At 52.4% G+C, this 19,826-nt stretch overlaps 1 protein-coding gene across 1 annotated transcript in view; it reads right to left on the bottom strand.

Moving 5' to 3' along the window:
* The window catches only part of SLIT3 (slit guidance ligand 3), a 583,256-nt gene that overhangs the window by 88,501 nt on the left and 474,929 nt on the right, over positions 1 to 19,826 (bottom strand). Inside the window, exons 12-14 of the mRNA XM_032465125.1 lie at positions 17,722 to 17,793; positions 5,970 to 6,113; positions 4,519 to 4,682 (exon numbers count right to left, since the gene is read on the bottom strand). Coding sequence (XP_032321016.1) covers positions 4,519 to 4,682; positions 5,970 to 6,113; positions 17,722 to 17,793 — 380 coding nt within the window. The remainder of the gene's footprint in view (positions 1 to 4,518; positions 4,683 to 5,969; positions 6,114 to 17,721; positions 17,794 to 19,826) is intronic.

Raw genomic sequence — 19,826 nt, 5'->3', positions numbered from 1 at the left:
TCCACCACATGGTTAGATCAAGCACAAAGGAAAGCCCCGCGGTGACCGGTCAGAGTCAAGGTCAGGAAGCAGCGTCAGAGAGAGGACAGGAGCGCTCAGAGGAAGCAGCGTGGAGAAGCGGAAGTCGGAGCAGGCCCCCACTGCGTGATTAGTACCAGGAGCGGGGTTCCACAGGAACACTTCCGGAGACGGGAGCCCCACCGACCCTCGTACCCGCCCCGGGGGAGACACGGGAGGAACGGAGAAGAATGAGTGGGAGACCATTGGACGCCCCCTACTCAGGAGTATCAGAACAGAAAGGATCCTTCTGGAGGTAATTACGACCACAAATGTCTGTGAACATATCACAGGCCTGAACTGAGCCTCTGGACCCCGCTCAACCACATCACTGGACCCGGCAAGACATCAAACTTAGCAGAAGCATCTTCTGCATTCTCTGCTACATAGGACCCATCCCACAGCAGAGTGGATCCAGAGAAGTCTGTTCTCCCAGTGCCTTAAAGAGACAGACCATGGTTCCCAGTGGTCTAGCAAAGCCGCAATGCTCTTCTTTAGAAAATGTCCCTCTGATGTCTCCTCAGGGTCCCCAGAAACCGTCTGCCTGACAGACGTTCATTCTAGATCGCTTAAGGTATAGTAGAGGAGGGGTGGGGCATAGAGATAAAATGTATGTTCCTAGTAGGGAGAGTGTAGGGGAAGCCACGGGGCCCTGGCTTTGGGACTGAGAAACCCACAATCACTATGATCACAGAGGAGGTGACCGGTGACCCTCATGATGAGAAATCTTTTTCAGAGTTAAGAGAAGGAAGAAAAGGGGGGAGACCCAGATTCTAGGGTCCTTCTTGATTTCCCAGTTCCCTTCATGACTGTGAATCACGGGGTGGGCTGGGGGGACCAACAGCCAACTTTTCTGGATGCTGTGGACCCAGGTGAGGGCACCCAGTCTTTATATTCTTATCTGCAACAGGTCAGGGGCAGTTTTTATGAACTTCTGCCCACGCCATTGGGAGGAGATGTGTGCATCTTGAAGAGACCAGAGTCAGCACCAGGTTACTGGGATCCTCCCTGTCCTGCCCTCTGACAGGAGGGACAGGGTCACTGTTCCCCCATACTGTGTTTTGGGGACAAGACAGTTGCAGAACCTTGACAGCATATAGGTCATCTGTGACGACTGACCAGTTAGTCAAGGTCACTCCATAGCCGTGGATCTGGCCCCACCTCTTGCGAAGCTCCCCAGTATCTGCCCAACTAGAGTTGGTCACTGGAATTTAGATTTTGCTTTGACTCCCCCCAGTGCACCCCCAGAGAGGCAGGGCTCTGTAAACACTTGGGTTTGGGGATTTTGTATTCAAGTGTGATCAGGCCCTTGGTACCAAAGCAGGGAAAATCCATCCCTTTCATGCCCTGGCCCCCAAGCCTTAAAATTTCCTTCTCTTTCTCTTTGGTTCCCCTCGTCAGAAAGAAATGGAGGGGCCTGGAAGAAAGTCATCAAGAATCTTTGCAGTATGTCAGAAGTCCTGGGTTGTAGGTCTTGTCTTCAAAATACCACTCTGTAACCTTAGATAAGACTTTCCTGCTGGGTGGGCCTCAGTTTCTCCCTCTCTAGTGCAGACCGGGTGACCTCTGAGGGCTTTAGAGCTGTGATTCCCTGAGACGTGTCGTGCTGTCTGCTCTCCTCGGGCACGTTGAGTGCAGGGAGCACACCACGCCCTGCGCCTTTCTTCTCGCCAACTCCGTCTCCACGCACAAAGTGGGGAGGCATCGTGGAAGGCAGACAGCATTTTCCAACCGCTAAGTGCTCCCTGGAGGATGGGCTTGGGGTCTCAGGCAGCCAGATGGTGCCTTCTGAGGAGGACTTAATCTGATGATCAGATTAGCCCAGCCGGCAGCATTCACCTCGAACCCGGTCTTGCTGCCCAGGGCAGCGGATGCAGCTGACAGAGGCAGACACGGGGCAGCTGGGAAGCCAGACACCCAGCCGAAGGAGGAGCTTTATGCGTTGCAAGAGCAGCGCTCAAATTGGCTCCTAATTACATCAGCTGTCTTTGCAATGAGGGTGCTCTTAGGGGGAAGTAAAACGCAGACTTATTATCTGTCAAATCCAGTACGTGTCACCTGCTCCTCCTCCTTTCTTCTTGAGCTTCTTGGAAACACAGAGCTTTAGATCTATGGCCTCTGTATCCCTCAAGGCTAAGCAGGTCTGGGCCCCAGTGTCTCTCAAAGCTAAGGCCTTTGGAGTTCACCAGCAGCTAGCTCTCTCTACCTCTCCTGTCTGCAGCTACACAGAATGAGAGCATATACATTGTTATATGTCAGGATCACCAGAGCCCCAACTTCCTCTGCCTTGATAGGAATAATCTTTCTGCTTAGTATTGATTTTTTTTTTAAAAGCTAACTTAGACAGGGCAATCCAAAGACCCTGCCCCTTTTCCCTGTTTGTTTCTTTTTAAAATTTCCAACCATTCCTACCCCACATAGGGAAAAAGAGCCAGGATTCTGCCCGTGCAAAGGCAGGCAAGTAGTGGCAGAGACTTGAAACCAAGCTCTACTGTTTCAAGGTCTACTTGCTGTTTCCTCTCTCTCTCCTACTTTGTTCTGTCTCTGCCCAGCCCCCAACCTCAGCCTATAGTCATGCCCAGGCAATTGACAAGATCGTGTCCCTGGGAGGCACCAGTCCTCGGACCCTGGGCTGATTCCATCCCTGCCCTACCCCCGAGAGGTGTGGCATCAACCTGGAGCCTGAGACCATGACTGGACCCCCGTGAGACTGATGGGTCAGGGATGGCAGACAGCACCCTGCCCTCCTTGGCCTCTTAGCACCCCCTCTTCCCTGAGCACAACTGCTGGCCAGAGCTAATTAACTCAGCCCTGGCCGGATGCGGGTAGGAAGAGAGACGGCAGAACAAGTAAGAGGTGTAAGTCATGAGGAAAGAGCCTTGGGAAAGGATGGTTGTGCCTCAGGGGATAGCTCTGGGCTGAGAGAGCACCTTCCTCCCTGAGATGCTGCCGGCCCCAAGAAGGAACTGAAGGAAAGCGGTCAGGGGTTGGGGGAGGGGGTGGGGCCATGAGACCAGGGAAAAAGGTCATCCAAGCAGCGGGGCCTCCTTCTCAAAAGGCCCTTCTCTCCTACACGCTGCGCAGTGTTGAGGAGCGAGCCAGACCTGGGGTCCGGTCCTGCCTTCACTGTTTGCTTGTTGTGCCCCTTCACCTCTGAATCCCCAGCTCCCTCTGCTGCAGAAAGGGGAGCTCTCCTGCTGATCTCACAGGACTACTGGAGGAAGCAAATCAAACTACAAGCACTCAGCACAGTGCTCGTCCAGGGCAAGAAACTGCTCTTGTAACTGACATTGTTATTCTGGGGAAGACGAGTTGAGATCAATGTCTCCCACTGCCACAGAGTCGCTGGGGTACCTCCAAGCCCTCTCGAGGTATTTGCTTTTGTTGAAAAACATAAAATAGCTCAAGTTTATCATTCTGGAGACACGGACTGAAGAATCTGACTCTGAGGACAAGAACAACGTGAAGGAAGCAGAAGTCTGTCTGCTAGCCTCCTCCCAGCAGCCAGCGTCCACACTGGCCTTCTCCCCAGGAAAACTCACTTCCATAAGACGCTCCGGGTCGGGGCAGAAGGGCAGTTCTCACTGACACACAGATGGTGAGGGTTGGTTCCAACCCACCTCAGCACACCATACTATCACACTCTCACCACTGGGAGCACCAAGCAGCTTGGTGACTTTTTTTCCAGTAGCAAATGACACAAATGATAGTCATTTTTAACGCCCGTTCATCCAGCTCTTGGGTCAAGGAGAGCTACTTCTCTTTCCAAGACGAGCTGAGAATTCCCCCTACCATTCACTCCCGGTGTCATTTCTGGGTGCGGCAGAGAGGCAGGTTTCCAGACAGAGAGAGCTTGGGAACTAGAGAGCAGGGCTTTGCTTTCTTCCCAAGCAAAACTCTTTGCCGTTCTCTCCATAATCAGAATGCACCGGTCTGGGGCGGAGGAGATAGCAAAAATGTCTGGGAAACCTATCATACCATTCTGGTCTCAGGACTGTACCAAAGGTGGTTTGAGGGGGGATAAGAGCCCCCCAAGATTCCATGCTTCCTACAGTCTGGCCTGGAATATATGTATTTCTCTATCTGCCACTTGGGGAGCATGCTTTGGAAACTAAATAATAAATAAATAAATCACAGCCTCTAAAGAGCACGTGTATGAAGGCCGCCTCATCCCCTGGCTTCTCCCTAGCCCTGGTGATGTGCCGTTGCCTGGGTTCTGTCTCTTCTGAAATCGCCCGCCCCTCCTCCCCGCAATGCTTTTATTGTGTGTGTGTGTTTTATTTTAAATCCATAAGCTAATTGGTTTTCTGCAGGGCTAACTGAATTTCCCCAATTTAATTTGCAAAGATGCTCCCCAGGAGCCATTACAGCGCTAGCCGTCCTCCGGATTGGATTACCGGCCTCCCCGGGGCTGCTGCGCTCGGAGTCGGGAGGTGGGGCGCAGCCCCGTAACCTGATTACCTGAGCAGCGGAACTTCTTGCTCTTGATCTGGCTGATGCGCTTGTTGGCCAGCCGGCGTGGGCTGCTGCAGCGGGCCCCGCTGGTCTCGATGGGGTTGTCCTGGAGGTAGTCGGCCAGCCACTTCAAGTGGCAGTCGCACACAAACGGGTTTTGGGCTAAGTGGCTGCGGGAGGGACAGGAGTTCATCAGGAGTGACCCTCGGTGCCGCGCTCCGCCACCACCCTGCCCGGCGCCGGGCTCTGACCACCCAGCGCCGGGCTCCCTCCCTCGTCACCCTGGGAGGCTTTGGGGGACATGGGGGCTGCTCTCACACAGGACCCCGAGAGGGGGGCCTGAGGCCTGCTGTCTGCAAAAGACAGTTGCAGGTACGGCGGGCATCCGGGCTGGGGAACCAGCCTTCTTACTCTCCCCACTGGGGGCAGGACCCACCACTGACTGTCTCGAGTCTCACCCACGCCAGTTCTGACGGGCACAGCGAGTTGCAGGCTTAGGGTTTATGCCGAGAGCAGACTGCATTTTATTTCTCCAAGCTCAGTAACACCCGGCGCATAAAGCAGCTGGCACGGCGGCGGGCACATGGTGGGTGTTCCATATATAGTAGCGGGTTTGGTTGCTGTTATCCTCAGCATCACGAGGGCAGCACTGTGGGCCTGGCTTCCCCTGGCTCAGGAAGAAAGCTCTCCGGAGCGCCGTACCCAGCGCTCAGCAGGTGGTCGGGGCTCAATGTGCAGCAGCTGTTCTCTTTATTGGCTCCCGTCTCTGGCCACAGGGGCGGTAAGTGCCAGATGACTCAGAAGGCCTCCAGAGGCCCCCAGGTTCGTGGTGAGGCCTGGGGCTGGGGCTCTGGTCTAAGCTTAGGGGCGGAGCCATCAAAAGCACCTGCTGAGATCCGTGCTCAGGTGTCATCTCTCTGATGGCGCTATTTATGAACATCTGCAGTGCTTGGGAGTGAGGAATTGCCCTCTAAAAAGGGAGGTGAAAAAGTCCCAAGGTGCCGGTACCAGAGGGTTGGTTTTGCAAGGGGTGGGGTGGGGGGCAGCTGTTGGTGGGCAGGGAAGGGTTATCAGCAGAGATGGAGGCTGCTCATAATGCAGTGGCCACAGTGGTTAAGAGAGCAGGTGAGCAGCAAGGAGTTCAAATCCTGTTTCTTACTAGTTGTGCAACCTTCAGTAAGTTACGCAACCTCTCTGTGCCTTGGTTTCCTCACAGAGAAATGGGGGAATCATAACAGCACCAATCTCCTAGGGCTGTTGTGAGGCTTACGGGTTGGAACACAGGAAGACCACCCGGTGGGCACCGAGGGCAGGGGCGCTGCTGCTGTCCTTAGTGTTCCGTTCTCGCTGCAGGTTCTGGGAACCTGCTTTGCCTATGTTTTGAGAGTCCCCTGGGACTGCGCGTTTGGGGCCGCCTGCTGCCCGGGCACCGCTGGCGCTCGAGGCAGCGTACTCACAGCGTCTGGATGGCCTGCAGGGGGGCAAAGAGCCCCTTGCTGATGGTCTGCAGCTTGTTGTCATACAGGGAGAGCAGGTTGAGGTTCTGCAGGTCCTGGAACGTGTTCACCCGCAGGCAGTTGATCTTGTTGGCGTTGAGGAGGCTGCGGGCAGAAGGAAGGCTGGTGACTCACTAATGGTGGGGGTTACCTGCTGAGCAAGGGCTGTGTCTGGCAGGACTCCCCAGCGCCCTCCTTGCGGCCAGGGGCTCCCGCCCTGAGCAGAGAAAGAGAGGGACTTGCGTGCCTGGGGCCACCGAAACTCTGGACAGGTCTGGGCCCTCACGCCCCACCCCTGCCGCAGTCACCGTGGACGCTGGGCCGCACACGGATGGCCTCGTGCCTCACCCTGCACCCCGGCCTCAGGGATGACCCAAACTGGCACCCGCTTTCTGCTTTAGAAGGCAGAACATCCAGGAACCGCCCCCCCCCAAAAAAGAAAAAAATCATTTGGCACAATTGTTTTGAAGCTTTAGTTGATTGACTGAGGGTAATTTTGATTCAGAAAATTCCTTAGAGTTCTTTTGGCTCACTGATTCCCATTGGAAATCTGATGAATGATATAGGTCATCCTCCCAGAAAAAAATACAGCCACGGGTAGGCATGTGTGCATCCACATACACATTCTCTCTCTCTCTCTCTCACACACACAGATGGAACCTTCAGTGATTCCTCAAATACACCACGTGCATTTGGTCCAAGTTCTCTGAACACGCTCTTGACCCTTTTTCATAAGGTGGTTCCTTCTCTGCCTCTGCATCTCAGCTCAAAGGCCGCCTCCTCCGAGAGGCCTGCGCTGACCCCCTCACCTCCGGTACAACCCCCAGGCCCCTGTCATCTCACAGCCCCCTGCTTATTTCCTTCACAGCACTTCTCCCAGTCTGTGGTGAGACGGTATTTATTCTCTTTACCATTCACGTCCCGCCCAAGACCCGTGAGCTCCATGAAGGCACAGATGACACCTATGTTATTCCTTCCTTCGTTCTCAGTGCTCAGCACCAGCATTTCTTAAGAAGTATACTCAACTCCATAGGCAACTCCAGGGGGCCACGCTCCTCTAAAATGACACCCGTCCCCCAGGCTCACTCTTCCTGTCCATGAGGGACCCCATTCTGCTGCGGTTTTAGTTCTTCAGAACCTTCCCCCACCAAAAAACAAACAACAACAACAACAAAAAAAACAAAAAACAAACAACAACAACAACAAAAAAACCCAAGCATCAAAGGAAGCTGCCTTTGCAGTGAAATGCTGGTCCAGCACAGGTGACGCCATGAGGGTTACAGGAGTGTTTTCCAGAATGAGGCTGGTAAGGCAAGCACTTTGGGTCCTAAAGATTTCCTTTATAATCCTAGACTGACTAGCTGTGCCCTCAAAACTAGTGTAAAATCATTTCTTAATCACTCGTGAATGAAAGTGAGGGGGGTAAGACACAAACCAGCAAAAATCTTGAATTTTAAAAGTTTCTATTTTCAATGCTGGCTCAGGGCTTCCCTTGTGGGGAGGGACCCGTGAGATTTATCAGGGGTGGCTTGCCTCCGGAGGCTCCTGGTGCCAGGGTCCGGGGGACTGGGGTCGGGAACGGAGGGGCTGCCGTGGGAGCGGAACCACCCGCGCCCCCTCGCCCTCCTCGCTGCAGGCCTGGCCTCCCCTCGGCCCCGGCGCATCGGGAGAGAGGCAAGCAGCTGGGGCGGTGACGAGGGGAAGAAAAACTGCCTGTTTAATCTGGCTAATAATGGGCGGGTCCCAAGGGTTCACGCAGATGTCCTCTTGCCTCGCAGCAGAAAAAAGCTCATGTTGCTAGAATACTTTTCATGTTTTCCAACCTGCTTTTCTGACATCCTATTTTTCTCACAATAACCCGGGCAGATGGGCAGAGCCAGCCTCGCGTGTTACAGATGAGGAAACTGAGGCTGAGAGGTTGGTGGGCTTGCTCAAGGTCACACGTTTCCCGGGAGCATGATTGAAGCACTTATGGTAATTGAGGTCTCTAGAGTTTCTTCATGAACACCTTATCTACCCACCTGCCCCCATCTGTCCATCCTCTTTGTAGCAATTTCCCCCAAGAATTTCCTGTGCTTCATATATTCTAGTCAAAGTCACTCCACTCGGGGGGCATTCCCAGGAGGATGCTACGGAACAGGGAAACGGGGAGAAAGGCAAGAGGCTCCAACGGGACCAAGCCCCCACAGGGGAGGCATGGACCCTTCACACACACACACGATTTTTTTGGTTCTCTGGTTTTAAAAAGAAAAATAAAGTACGTAGTGAGTGATTTGTTCCAAATCTTGATGTTCCGGGCTTTCTGAGGGCATCACCTTGCTAGGGAATACTGAGCTAACAGTAGGGAGACCAGGTCAGAGGTGCCAGGCTCATAACCTGAGGATAGACTCTTCCCTGCTACATACTGTAAGACTCCACGTGCAACTCTGTTCATTCAGCCCTCCCAGTGTTTTAAAAATTGGGACATTCCACTCCTCTCTTTCTCCCTCTCACATACACACCATATTTCTGTTTTCTCTTGAAAAAAAAATCAGAAGCTCCAGTAACACTGGGTCCACTGGAGGCAGCCATGAAGTGGCTGCTCACTTTAGAGAAGACATACGCTCTGTCTGCCCCAGTCCTCACCATTCCCTACTGTCTGCCCATCACAAGTTTATTCTACCTCCCTTGCCTGAGAAGGCATTTAGATTTGAGGCCCTAGTGCAGATTCATGAGCCCAGTTGCAGTACTTGGTTCTAGCAAATGCGAGACACTAGATAAGGAGGATGGCCACAGGGAGGCGGGAGTGGCAATTCTGACCTGCCTTGAAAGGCTAGCCAAACTGCAGGCCACTCTGGCAACCCTCCGTACCCATCAAAACGATCGAGGCTTCCTTTTCTGATCCAAGTGCTTTCTTGTTCCATACTACTGCTAGGTCTCTCAGCGTGGGGTGTTATCACAAAGATGTGAGGCCTCGAGACAACCCAGGCTGGCACAATTACTAGGCAGAGACAGTGTATGAAGCAGGGGCAAAAGGAAACACAAAGGGCAGAGGCTCCTGGTCACTTATTCTCTCCCAGGATGCTTGGCTCCCTAAGGCAAGATGCGTAGGTGCAGGGAGAGATAAAATTAAGCTGCTTATCCAGATTTAGACGCTGAGGACAGCCTGACTGATCCCCGGCACCAGCTCCATCTCACAGCCTGTCCTTCTGTCCTCTCTCCTTTGGGAGGAAGCTTGGCAGGTACTTAACTCAGTCTGGCTTCCATGAAAGGATCTCTGAGCTCTCTGGTACATGGACAAGAGTTGCAGGGGAATTTAAAAAAGAAAAAAACTCTATGATGGAGCAGACAAAGAGTAAACAGCTATTTGAAATGGGGTTCAGCAATTCTGTAAGAAGTTCTGAACACAGGCCTCTTTCACTGGAGGGACTAATTCTGCCTCTCTTCCCATCAAGGCTGCTTCATCTGTCCTGGGTCGTCCCCCTGTGCGGAGCAGAGGTGTAACCGCTGTGTGAATTAATAACAATGCAGCGTCATCTCCAGAGACCACAGCTCTGTGTGCAGCCCCGTGCCGAGTGTTTTCCAAAGCACCGCCTGTGAAGAATTTTATCTCACCCTCACAGCAGCACTATGATTGTCCTCGTTTTGCTGATGAGGAAGCTGAGGGTCAGAGTGGTGATGGATTCAACCGAGGTCACCCAGTGAAGCTCCAGCCTGCCCGACTCCAAAGTTCATCTCTTATCCACTCTGTAAAACCCGTATTCTCTCTCCTGTGCCTGGGGGAAGGTGTTCCCTGTCTCTGGAGAGTGGCTGTTTTTTGCCAGCTTTGGAATGCACCTGGGCACACTGCAGGTAAACGGAGGTCTGGTAGGTGCTGGAAGACTGCTTGCCTCGTGGCTGTGCAGAGGTACCAGGAGTCCTGCTGACTCTTAGGGAGGACCTGGCAACAAGCTGACGAGATGGGAGGACTTTGGGGACGCTTACCAAACGGCCATTGGCACAAAGTGGCGGGCTCTTCACTGAGAGGCCTGTACCTGTGCAGAGCAGGGTCTCAGCCTTCAGGGATGGCGGACTAAGTGCCCGCTGGGGAGCTGGCATGCTTGCCCTGCACTCCCCTTACCCTGAATTCTCACTCTCCTCTGTGCAGAACAGGGGACGGTGACGGAGCAGTGACAACAGCACCCCTCATGCAAGCCTCATTCTAGAGGCTGCCTGATACTCAAACTCAAAACATTGACACTCAGTTTGATCCGCTGTTGGACCCAGTGGGTGGGGGAGGGGTTGGAGGTGTACTGTGTTCACTCGCTCCCAGACCACCTCCCAAAGGAAACTCAGAGGCCGTATAAACCAAAAAGAGAGGGAAGGGCCGGGATGATCAGGCCAAGTGAACAGCTGGGGCCACACGACCTAAGAGGTAGTAAGCACTACGTGTGGCCGGGCACTCGCCCAGCTCCTTACAAGTATTAACTCACTGAAATCTCCCCACAGCCCTCTGAGGTAGGTGTTACCTCCGTCTGACAGATGACACCTCTGGCACTCAAAAAACTTAAGTACCTTTGATGAAAGTTGCACACCTAGTAAGCGGGAGGTTGAGATTTGGTTGGACCCATGCCATCTTAGTTCAAAGACTTTACTCCCACCTTGATGCCCATTCAGAGACTGCAGAAAGCACCTAAAACTTCGAGGTGGAAGTGGAAGTAGGTTTTTTTGCAGCCAGTGCCATTAACTTAGTGATGATTCTACAACAAAACGAGAGACAAGAGCCGCGATCCCGTCAGAGGAAATTAACGAGAGTGGGCGAACGCTCTGCGAGGTTCTCTGCCCCCGGCCCCCCTCCCACTTCTCCGAGCATTTTCATCTTCCACATATGTTCCATGTCAAGAGGTATTAGCACTCAGCCCATTGACTAACCAACAGAACGATGCTGCGGAGAGAGAATCCTTTCCAGGAGCTGTTGCCTTCAGAAAAAGCACGGCAGGAAACAGAAGCCATTGAGAGCTTCGGCGCTGGGGGAGAGGAGCGGTGGGGGATGAAAAATCCCACGTCCTGCACCGGGGCTAAGGAGGGGACACGTGACTCCAGTCCTGCTCGGGGACCGGGCCTGGCCTGGCCAGAAAAGTCCCAGGTGCTCTCATCACTTGTGCCCATTTGCAGCCTCATTCACTCAGGGTCCAGGTAATGGGGGCGATGGGCCACAGGAGGGCAATGGGGTCCACTCTGATCTGTGAAAAGGTTCCCCATCTCCAGTCTCCTGGTCAGAATTCATAATGTAGCAGCTGTTTTTACTCTTTTTTGGGGGTGGGGTGGGGAGGTAATTAGGTTGTTGTTTTTTTAATGGCAGTACTGGGGATTGAATCCAGGACCTAGTGCATGCTAAGCACACACTCCGCCACTGAGCTATACCCTCCTCCCCAGCTGTTCTTACTCTTTATTGGTTCCTGTCTCTGGCTACAGGGGCAGTAATGGGGTAGGGGACCACTGAGGCCCCATTTTTAGCCACTGCCCTTGCCCACATCTCCTCCTCAGCCAAGACCCCCCCCGAGCTCATAGCCGTTGCCGCGAGGTTTGGAAAACACAAACACCTGGAGTCAGAGTTAGTGATAAATTGCATCAAAGTCACCTTGGTGACTCCAGTGGTTCACACGTTGACCAGGGGCCCAGAGCTATCATTCAGGTGACATTTACATTCCCCACACCTGCCCACGGGTCTGCGGACGACAGTGGTTTCCGGCTGCTCCTCCTACTGAGAAACCATGCTTGTCTGGAAACGCCAAAAGCATATTCCAAACCCCGGCGTACGAGGTCTTCTCAGAAAACCGGTGTCGAGGAAGAGTGTATTGGCTCCTTCCTGGAGAATGAGGGAAGCCCTTCTGGGAAAGACCACGGGATAGGAAGATGGGCCCAGGCCCCTTCCAGGGGGGGTGCTTCATGGAGCCTCCTTTACCTAAAGTAAGGCTGGGGAGTCAGTTTCTCTTCCATAAACACTCAAGTGCATGCATGGGGTGGGGCGGAAAACGGTACCGACAGCCCACGGCATTACCCTTTCTCTGGCTCCTCCAGGACGGTGATCATTTTTCAAGAATGGGTTACAAAGTCCCTTCATTCTCTGTGTGTCCCTGCAAGTCCTTCCCACTAGTAAGCGTTTGTATAAACTATTCGTGAGGACGCCAGGGAGGGGAGCTCTTCTGGACCGTGATTCAGCTGCAGTAACTAGAGTTCACCTCCTTCATTATTGTGTCTTCCCTTCTTAAAAAAAAATTCTTTAGAATTAAACCCTCTGCCATCCTGAATGTCTTTTATCTATTAATGGTAATGAGGTCCTGCCTTAGAACCAATGGGCTTTCGTCCTTTCCCTAAGAAATATGGGGGATTTATTTTGACCTTCAGCAACCTCCTGAGGCCAGACGTGGGGAAGAACCTGGTAATACATGGTGCCACGAGGTCAAGAAACTCTGGCCCTGCCCAGCATCTTCTCTGCACTTGTGAATGGGTGCTCTGGCCACCCTCGCCCGAGGAAACAAGAGGGGCCCTCCAAGTCCCAGCTAGGGGCAAAGATGACTCTTCTCTCCTGATGATGGCTGTGCTGCGGCTCATGGGCTGTGGGTTGTCATGGTGACTCAAACTGCAAGTGCAGGGGTGGCCTGTCTGAAAAATAGGACCTTCTCTGACTCCCCAGACATAGGAGGCAACTGGGCTTTCCTACGGCGATCAGAGGGAAGCTGAGATTCTGGGAGACCAGACTGGGGGGAGCTGTCACCTGTTCTCAGGACTCACCTAGTGGGACCTGGCTTGCTCCTTCCCTCCCCCACAGCTCCCTGGGTGGGACCTGCCTTCCTGACTGTTGCCTCATCAGTCCTTTAAGAGGGATAAGCCATTCACTCAATGACCAAAGCATGGAATGAGTCCAGAATTTGTCTCCCCAAGACCTTCCCCACGTACACGAGAGAGGGAAGGCTTCCTCCCACGAGAAAGCATCACAAAATGAGTCAGCGTCTGCTGCTGGGGAGAATTCTCACCACCTCACCTCGGCCCAGTCTCTAAAACCAAGCAGCTTCTGGACAGATCTCTCTTGGACAGAGCTCAGGGTAAACTTCAGTGGGGTGAGGACAATGGATGGGACGAGGTTCCACGGGAGACGGCGGCCTGTGACTTACACTGAGATGGAACAAAAGGAGCCGATTCATCATCAGTTCTACAGCATCTCCTCTTTGGCTTGAGCCAGTGAGGAATTCTTTTTCCCGAATCACAAAACTAGCTCAGCAGATCAGCCCATGACTGGGTCTGAAGCAGACGTCTGTGGCGTGGGCTCCAGATTCAGACTGCTTGCCTGTCAAAGCTCCATCACTCATGTGCTCAGAGACAATGGCCTGCTTACTTATCCCGTCAGTTGCTCAGTTTGCATATCTGTAAAATGGGCCTTCCAACAATACCTTCCTCTTAGCATTGTTGTCAAGATCACGTGAGAGTTGTACATGAAATTGTTTAGTGCAGCTTCTGGCGCATATTAAGTATTTGGTTATGTGTTGGCTGTTATTATTAGTAACAGTAGTTATCCTTGTGAAACAGCTGGTGAGAGAAAGTGAGCTACAGGGAGTGAAGTTTTGCTCACTGCCTTGTAATTGGTATGTTGCTTGGAAAACTCCAAGATCCTCAAATGGTCTTGTCTGCCTTCCAAGAAAATCAAACAACAGGTGCCTGGGTTGTCTTAACTTATTCCAGCCCCGAGACAGCCTGATTTGGGTTAAGACCTCCTGGAGCAGGCTTAACATCGACCGTGGCCAGCATTTATGTGAACGCTTCCACCTGAAACGACCGCCTGCCCCACATGGGTGCCGTTCCCACGCGCGCCAGGTAGTCAGTGAGCGCTCACTGAATGCGCAGGTTCCCTGGGGGTGCTGTGATGGCACAGCGGAGGAGGTGATGGCCCTGGAGACACACTAGGAGCTTTCCTTGCCTCGGGGAGGACTGCCCTCCGAGCTGGTGACGGAGCTGGGGGCCCTTGGGCTGGCTGCCCGCTCAGGATCACCATCTCCACCCACATCCCAGGAGCCCAGCAGCCAGGGTGGGCAGGGGAACCAAGAGGAGCTAAGCGTTCACCCTCAGTCTCCAGTGAGGAAGGGGATGGACGGAGCCTGGGAGAAGAGGGCAGGTCACTCCTCGGGAGACCAGAGTTGGGAGCACGTGTCCTGTCCTAACCTCGGATTCTGACACGTCTCCATGTGGAATATTTCTGTTCTCGCAGTTCAGCAGGGATGCTTTGAACACACTTTTTGCCCAAATGGGCATCTGACTCACTTCCCAGCAGCCCGTTTTAAGGAGGGCAGCTGACAGACTACCTTGTGCCCCCCCCCAAGATAACAAGGGTTATTACTAATAAACGACAAATGTGTGTTTACACGATGAAATTCTGCAGGAACTGAACCTGTTTCGGATTAATTGCAGGGAGAAGTGGGGAGGGTGTTGTAGCTCAGCAGAAGAGCACCTGCTTAGCATGCACGAGGTCCTGGGTTCAATCCCCGGTACCTCCGTTAAAATAAATACATAAATAAACATAATTACCTTCCCCCTCAAAAAAGAAAAAAGAAACAAAAATAGATCATTGCAGGGAGACACACCAGCTTTTTCCAAACACTTGAAGAATGTGAGAAAAGCCTTTTCTGAGTTTCTCAGAAGCCGTTACTGAGGTTTAGCATAAGAAAGAGCTTTCTAACAACAAGCTTATACTGTACAGCACGGGGAACTATATTCAGTATCTTGTAGTAACTTATGGTGAAAAAGAATATGAAACCAAATATATGTATGTTCATGTATGACTGAAGCATTGTGCTGTACACCAGAAACTGAATGAGCAGTAGGAAGATTTGTCCCGGGGTGCACGGGACAGGCTTCCATACCAGGTGGGTGAGAGGCTGTCCCTAAAGCCCTGAAGATTTTGGGACTCTGACGCAAGGAGGGGACTCTTGGGAGGCCGACACCCGGAGGACAGGGAACTGGGTTTGGGGGACCTTCCCAGGACTGTTGAAGCTTGTACCATGTAGACCCATGGGCTGCCGCCTCTGAGAGACGCTGGAGATGGAGACATTCTACCTTTAGTGTTGGCCATCTACCAGAAAAAAACAGGGCAACAAAATGACCCAGGAGGGCTGGGTGCGTAACAGCCGGGCAGGTGGGGTGGGATGGCTGAAAGGTTTAAAGGATCAGGGCAAGGGAGGGCAGGAAGGACAACCAGCTCCGAGGCACCTGCGTTATTCCTGGCAGCATCACGACAAGTGCCAGAAAGGAAACATCCAAGATCACTCCGGGTGTCAGAGACAGCTTGGCTCTGTGATGCGCCAATAATTTGAGAGATGGAGAGAGAAGAAAAAAAAACACAAAACCCCTCGCAAAAAGCCTTCCAGTCAAAGGAGAGGAAATTTCCCAGACGACCAGGGTATTCTAATCAGAGCCTTCTTATCGGAGTGTCTCCAGCCTAACAAGGAGAAATCCAATCTACCGCGGGGCTGAACGCTAAATTAGATCTAATCAGGACGTGCTTTCTAACTGCTCAACGGCAGGTCAAAGCCCAATGACGGCTACAGTTGCTGGGCTTTTTTTCTGGAAACTGAGCGGGCCTGAGCTGTGTCAACTCTTGGTCTGGAGAGAAGGGGGGAAGCTTTGTCTTTTCTCCTAGCTACTCAATCCTGTCTGCTCAGAATGGTGCTGTGCAGCCGGAGCTGCCTTCCGAGCCGGTGCAAAGCCCTGTTATTAGCTATTTCGTGACTGCTGTCAGTCTGGAGCTGGGATATGCTTCCTTTTAAAAAAAAAAAATCATGCACTTACGGAATCTTTACATGCTGTGCACTGTGCTAGGCACTCGGATACGTGCTATGTTTCTCCTTAACACATGCAAGGGCTTTTTGCTCTCCACACCAAAACCCAGACTGCAAAAGGATGCTCACCCCAGCCACTGGAACACAATACCTCCAGATCTACCTCCAGGCCGTGCTATTGTTACTCTTCTTGCAAGGGATTAATAGCTACAGTTAACCGGCCTTATGGTGGCAGTTGTAGCTTATCGTTTCCTTGCTACAAGCAAAGAATACCATCTGTGAAATAGCCAGCTCCCTGCGGAGCCCTGGCAGGCCGTTCTAACAAACAGGCACCGCGGCTCACTGAGGGCTGGGATCTTTGAACACTAAAGTGTATACAGAGACACGGAGACTGAGACCGACACGGAGACAGAGGTGTGCAGGGCTGGGTGGAAGGGATGCAGAGAGAAAGATACAGAATTTTCTCTCTCTTGTTTTTGGCTTCATTGAAACAAGGCTGACTACTGCTGTGATGGATGTGCTGCCTGGAAACTAGCTGGGCATCTCATCCAGACATGATTCACATTCCTGTATTATCTTAGGAGACTCTGTCCAGGGCTGAGTCTTACAGGACATGAGAAGGGTAGGGCGTAAAGATATGAGAAGAAAAGGAGAAAGAAAAGGCTCACTTCCTCCTTCTTGAAGAGTGTCTGGGCGTCACCACGTGTGAGGTATGTGGCCGACCCTCCTCCATCCGTCCTCGCTCCTGCACGCCCAGCCATCCGAAGACACAACTCACCCACACTGTCTGCAAGCTGACACCGCAGCTTCGCTGAACTGCACGTGGGAAGCAGGGAGGCCCTGGGCCCCTTCCTCACTGCCTGTGACTTGGAGGTGATTTTACAACAGCGCACTTACACGTGTGCAGGCGCGCACACACACACACACACTCCTCTGTACTCAGACGCACACCTCTGGGAACATACATCCCATGCTGTTTGAGAGCTAGGAGCCCTCTGAGCCACAGGACCATGAAAGCTCTACTCCAGTTTCCACACATATTTTGCTGTGTGTCTGAGGGCAAGTCATTTACCTCTCTGAGCCTTGGTAGCCTCCACTGCTCACAAGATACTCAAGATCAGTTCCTAACAGCAATAGGAACTGAAATGGTACCCAAGCAGATGTGAACATGTATGCACCCCCCCCTCACAGTACATGCATGCAGATGCCACAGCTCCTGATCGCAAACCAGAGCGAATTCTCCCCCAGTCACAAAGCCTTAAAATACAGGATGAGCTAAATTCCTTTCCTCACCTCTGCACATCAGAGTTCAATTATCTTCTTCAAACATTTAAGCTCAAATGACCAGAATGAAATAAATGCAAATAAACAATCCCGGAGCTTAAAATTCGAGGCAACAAACTTTCCTTTAAGTTAAATAAACGCTCGCCCCTCGGCCATACCTGAGCCAGGCAGTCACAGTGGTGACTGATCAGCTCACCACCCAGCCCGACCCTTCTCCAAGGTCACATGACTGTCAGCAGCTCTGCTTCAGCTTTCGTATTGGAATATGATGTATGAATATTTGAGTTCCTCCCGTTCCTAGCACACCCCTGCAGGATGCTTCCCTGTGTAGGATTCAACTCCGGCTTAATTTCTAGCCGCCCCCACCTGAGGCCAGTGACTCATGCCTGGGCCACCCTCCTGAGCTGGATCGTCTAGCTTCAGTCACGCTGGCCTTAGCCTCCCCCTGCCGACTCCCTGGCTCTCTTTCCACCAAGAAGAAATGATGGAGGTGAAAGGTGGACAGCTCAAAAACGAATTATTTTTTTCCCTCTTCAGTGTGCACAAAGTCAAAAGAACTCTGCAGAGCATGGCTCAAAGTTTGCAGGAAAGAGCCTGCACACAGTTCCAGAGACCCAATTAGTGACAAAGTTCCTACTCACAGCAGCTGCAGGGACGCCAGCCCGTCAAACAGTCCCTTGGCGATCTCGGTGATCTTGTTGCCATAGAGCACCCTGGAAGGGAGCGGAGAGGACAGTGGTCACTGCGGATGAGAGGCGACATAGGAGGCCATCACCTCGGCCAGCTCTGGGGGACATCTCAAAGCATCGCCTTCCCCAGCCCGCCTCATCCCTTCTCCTCACCAGCAAGACAGCGGGCTACTGCCACCGGGGGCCTGAGGGACAGGCTGTCTGGGAGGTGAGGAGAAATGGGGTCCCTCCTGTTTCATTCCTGGGAAGCCCAGCTCAATAAATAATCCACAATAGGGAGAAGCAGTCCCTTTGTGGTGTCTTCCGCAGCTGCTAATGTGACTCACACCCTGGCAATAAATAAGATGTGTGGGAGGCTGGCCGGCCCTGTGTCTTCTTGTCTTCAATGGGTATCGATCAGGCTGAGCCCAGCCTATAGAATGTTTCCTTTTAATATCCTGTTGCATCGTAGGAATTCCTGAGCCCAGTCCTTTAATCATGCACCTAGACAGGGCTCCGGGTAACTGGGGTCCTCTCCAGATGGCACAGGGCTGCTGAGTCAAGGGCTGGCTCTTAGGGAGCAAGGAATTCTTACTGCAGTAGTGGCAGCTTCTATACTCCAGCTTATTTTTCTATCCTTTGAGCTTCAGGAACTAAAGAACTCTGAATTCTTTTAGCCTTCTGTCTTCCAGCCTACAGCATCGCTCACACTGGGCCTCCTATTCATGGGCTGGTCTCTGGTGACTTGTGACGCTTGGGGACAAAGTCTATTGGGTCTGTCTTTCCAGCCCAGTGCCCAGTGGGTCCTAGGCACAGGCATGGAAGTCACTGCTAGCTTCTCTCTGCTCTCATCCATCCCACGGACTTCGCTGTCTCTAGGGTCCAGCCTCCTTGGAGATGGAGGGAACTCAGCTAAGAAGGGTTTTTAAGAAAATCCCCTCTTGGGCCCTGCAGCGCACTGAACGAATGCAAGATTCAATCCCGACTCAGATTGCAAATCCGGGCTGTGACGTGTCTTTGAGGAGGCAAAATACTAGGATGAGGAGATGGTTAGTGGGAGAGAGAAACCCACCCCATTTCCCAGATGCCACCAGGAGTGAAAACTCAGCGTTCCGCTCAGCCCGCGGGTGTGTTTCATTAATGTTTCAACAAATTAATGACTAAATAAAAGTCAGCATGATGGCTCAGGCTCACATTTGTAATTCATATTAACGTCCCTCTGCTCACTGTGCCAAATGCAGGAGTGTCTCTGTCTGCACGTCTTGGCTGATGTCAGAATCCCCCGTGCAGAGACTGGTGGGGGGGCGGCAAGGCCAGGGGCTCCTCAAATCACACGTCCACATGGGACGTCTCTACGTCTCCGTGGGTCGAAACCACCCTCTGGCAGGCTGAAGTGGGTGTGGGTCCACCTCGGGGCATCTGGGTGCAGACCTGCCTGGCTTTCCCCCCAGATCTTTTTTTGACTGCGTATTCCCGCCTTCCAGGTCTGAGCTCACACCTCTCTTCCTTGGGAAGCTTCTGCTGAACATCTTAGTTCACGTTTCTTCACCACCCATCACCCTATTTTTATTTCTCCATCCCTTTTCTTTATGTCATAATATTACTTATATATTGGTTTACTTTAAACATTGTCTGTGCCTCCCCCACCAGCCCCCTTGAACCCAGGTTCCATGTGGGTGGGTGACATTATGTGGCTTGTTCATGGCTGGGTTCCTAGAGCTGAAAACCGAACAGGGTCTAGCACAATAATTTGTTCAAAGAATGAAGGCACAGGTATGGGGTAAAGGCTTTCTTGCTCTTCACCTTGGCCATTCCTGACTTTGGATTGGGTGCGTTTGTGTTCAAAGCTCCATGAGACCAAGGGTCTCGTCTGTCCAGTTCACTACCATATTCTCAGTGTCTATAAGGCTACTCAGGACACAGCAGGCACCTGCTGAATGGACGAATACATACATTGGGGGTGAGAGGACCTTCACTTTAAGAACGTCCCTGTATATTTCAGAATTGGCTAGTGGCATGCCAATTTCCTATTTGGCAACCAGATTTTGAATTTCTTTTCCTGCAAGACAGGAAGCATC

This window comes from Camelus ferus, chromosome 22 (assembly GCF_009834535.1).
Source record: "Camelus ferus isolate YT-003-E chromosome 22, BCGSAC_Cfer_1.0, whole genome shotgun sequence".
Taxonomy (NCBI): domain Eukaryota; kingdom Metazoa; phylum Chordata; class Mammalia; order Artiodactyla; family Camelidae; genus Camelus; species Camelus ferus.
The sequence above is the reverse complement of the archived record's forward strand: the minus strand, read 5'-3'. Positions and strand labels throughout refer to the sequence as shown.